The 2,120-nt window shown below is 38.5% G+C and overlaps 1 protein-coding gene across 1 annotated transcript in view; it reads left to right on the top strand.

Moving 5' to 3' along the window:
- The window catches only part of LOC109963871 (zinc finger protein 706), a 4,356-nt gene extending 2,796 nt beyond the window's left edge, over window positions 1-1,560 (top strand). The window contains exon 3 of the mRNA XM_020606774.1: window positions 1,216-1,560. Coding sequence (XP_020462430.1) covers window positions 1,216-1,311 — 96 coding nt within the window. The 3' untranslated portion in view covers window positions 1,312-1,560. The remainder of the gene's footprint in view (window positions 1-1,215) is intronic.
- The last annotated feature ends 560 nt before the right edge of the window (window positions 1,561-2,120 follow it).

Genomic DNA, 2,120 nt, shown 5'->3' with positions numbered 1-2,120 from the left:
TGCTGTCCATGTACTTAACTGTGTTATCAATAATCTTCTGAATCTCTGTAGCAGTGCCTTTGTCTGTGCCCTCACTTCTTCTAGCAGGTCGCTGGCTTTTTGTGAGTGGAGTTCCACAGTAGCAAATGCTGCCATCCTCTTTCACTGTGAACTTTGTGTCCAAGGTTTTCTGGTATTCTCCAGGTTTTGTTTTCAGGCTGAGTAAGCGTGATGCGGTACCCTGAACTAACTGATTTGTTCATGTGATTAAGTTGTCATGCTGAAAATCAGTACTGCACTTGGATAAGATGGTACTGTAGTCCAGCATAAAATGTAGGAAGTGAACAAATTTCTCAGTCTTCATCTCCTGCACCACCCCCTTTGCTTTGGCAGCATCCTCTGGCTTAATTTCACTTCTTCCTGCCATATTCTCCATGTGAATAACAGTGGAAGTGTTAATTTTTTTCCACAGCCTTAAGACATCTTAGCCTGCTTGGAAGCCACCGTGTGCTCTTCAGGCCACTGAAATGTGCCACTTTCTCATTTAGCAGTTCACTTATTTCTGCCAATTCTCTTCGCTTCTTTATCCTTTAAAGACATTGATGGATGGAGCTGTCAGCTGAATAATGATATAAAAGTAACAAATGTTCCAATGCATTACTTTTGCTGATAAGTAATTAGTAATGTAATTACTTTGTTAGTAAAAAAACAAGCAGTTAATTACAGTTTTCATGTAACTTGGCCCACACTGTTCAAACTCTTTGCTTTACATATTCCTACCACCATCATTGTCTGTTTGCTGCTGAACTGCACTTACTGTTTCTGTTAACAATGAAGAAGTTGTATCAAAAAAATAAATAAGCTTGGACTGGTAAGAGTTGGCATTCAAATGTTCACTTTCCTTTCCTTTTCCTTTTTTTTTTTTTTTTTAGTTACACACCAGGAATGCTGGCTACCTGTATGTTACCTGTAAATTCAGTATTTTATTTGACTTTGCCTGTTAAATGATCTTGTTCTAGTGATTACTGAGCACTAGCTTCTTATTCCACCAATGAAGAGTATGATAGTATCCACATTTAGAGCGACTGATTTAGTGAGGATATTGCTGTAAATAGCCAAGACTTGGCTGGGTGCCTTACATATTAATACTTTTTTACTATAATGGGCTTTACATGCACCATCTTTCTATATGTGTAATTTCTAATTTTTCACTTTTTTCTTTCCCACACTTCTCAGACACAAATGCCAGACCCGAAGACCTTTAAGCAGCACTTTGAAAGCAAGCATCCAAAGTCTTCAATGCCCCCGGAGTTGGTTGGTGTGGAGGCATAACACATTCACATTCACTTCCATTTCATTAAGACAATTTGGGGCTGATTCAGGACAGGCTTCTACATTTACAGTGTTTTTGATAAAATATCTTCAGTTATTCCTCCTGCTGCTTAATTCCACAAATGATGCATGGGGTGTTTAGTGCAGGGATGGTAGTTACCTGCCTGCCGATCATCATTTTTCCAGATTTGCAGCTATCCTCACTTGCCAGAATTTGATCTGGGGCCACTACTGAAGGTAGACGCACAACAGCCAGTTCTTTTGGCTTGTGTCAAAACATGTAGATGTTCCATCTTTGATTGTATGCAGTATTTTTGTCTTGTCTTATTTCAAACAATCAGCTTGTCCATGGGCTCTACCATCATTATACCATCTCGGGGCTCCCGGTGTTCCAGGACAAACTTTGAATTCAGAGGAGAATATGAGCTGGCACTGGCTCAGCTGAACACAGGTGTACTACTGAGATAATTGAAAGTCATCTGCATCCAAATCCAATATACTGTGAACCCCATAATGTACAATATTTTTCACTGAAACTAATTTGTGATGCATTATGGTTGGGGTTATAATTATGGGTTATTCAGAATGACTTTGGAGTTTATACTGTGCTTAGAAAGACATTCAATTAAAACCACTGTGTTCTTTTGTGTAGATTCATATTTACTTCCATTCTGCACTGTTAATGGAAAAAAGTCAGTAGTCTTTGTTGATATAAAAATTATGTTAAACACATTGTGCTACATGGGTACTGAAATCAAGCATTGCCTTTTCCCCTCAGATCTTTATAAAATGTGTCTGGTTCATGTCCA

This window comes from Monopterus albus, unplaced genomic scaffold, assembly GCF_001952655.1.
Source record: "Monopterus albus unplaced genomic scaffold, M_albus_1.0 scaffold81.1, whole genome shotgun sequence".
Taxonomy (NCBI): Eukaryota; Metazoa; Chordata; class Actinopteri; order Synbranchiformes; family Synbranchidae; genus Monopterus; species Monopterus albus.
Note: the sequence above shows the minus strand (reverse complement) of the source record. Positions and strands in the feature narration are given on the sequence as shown.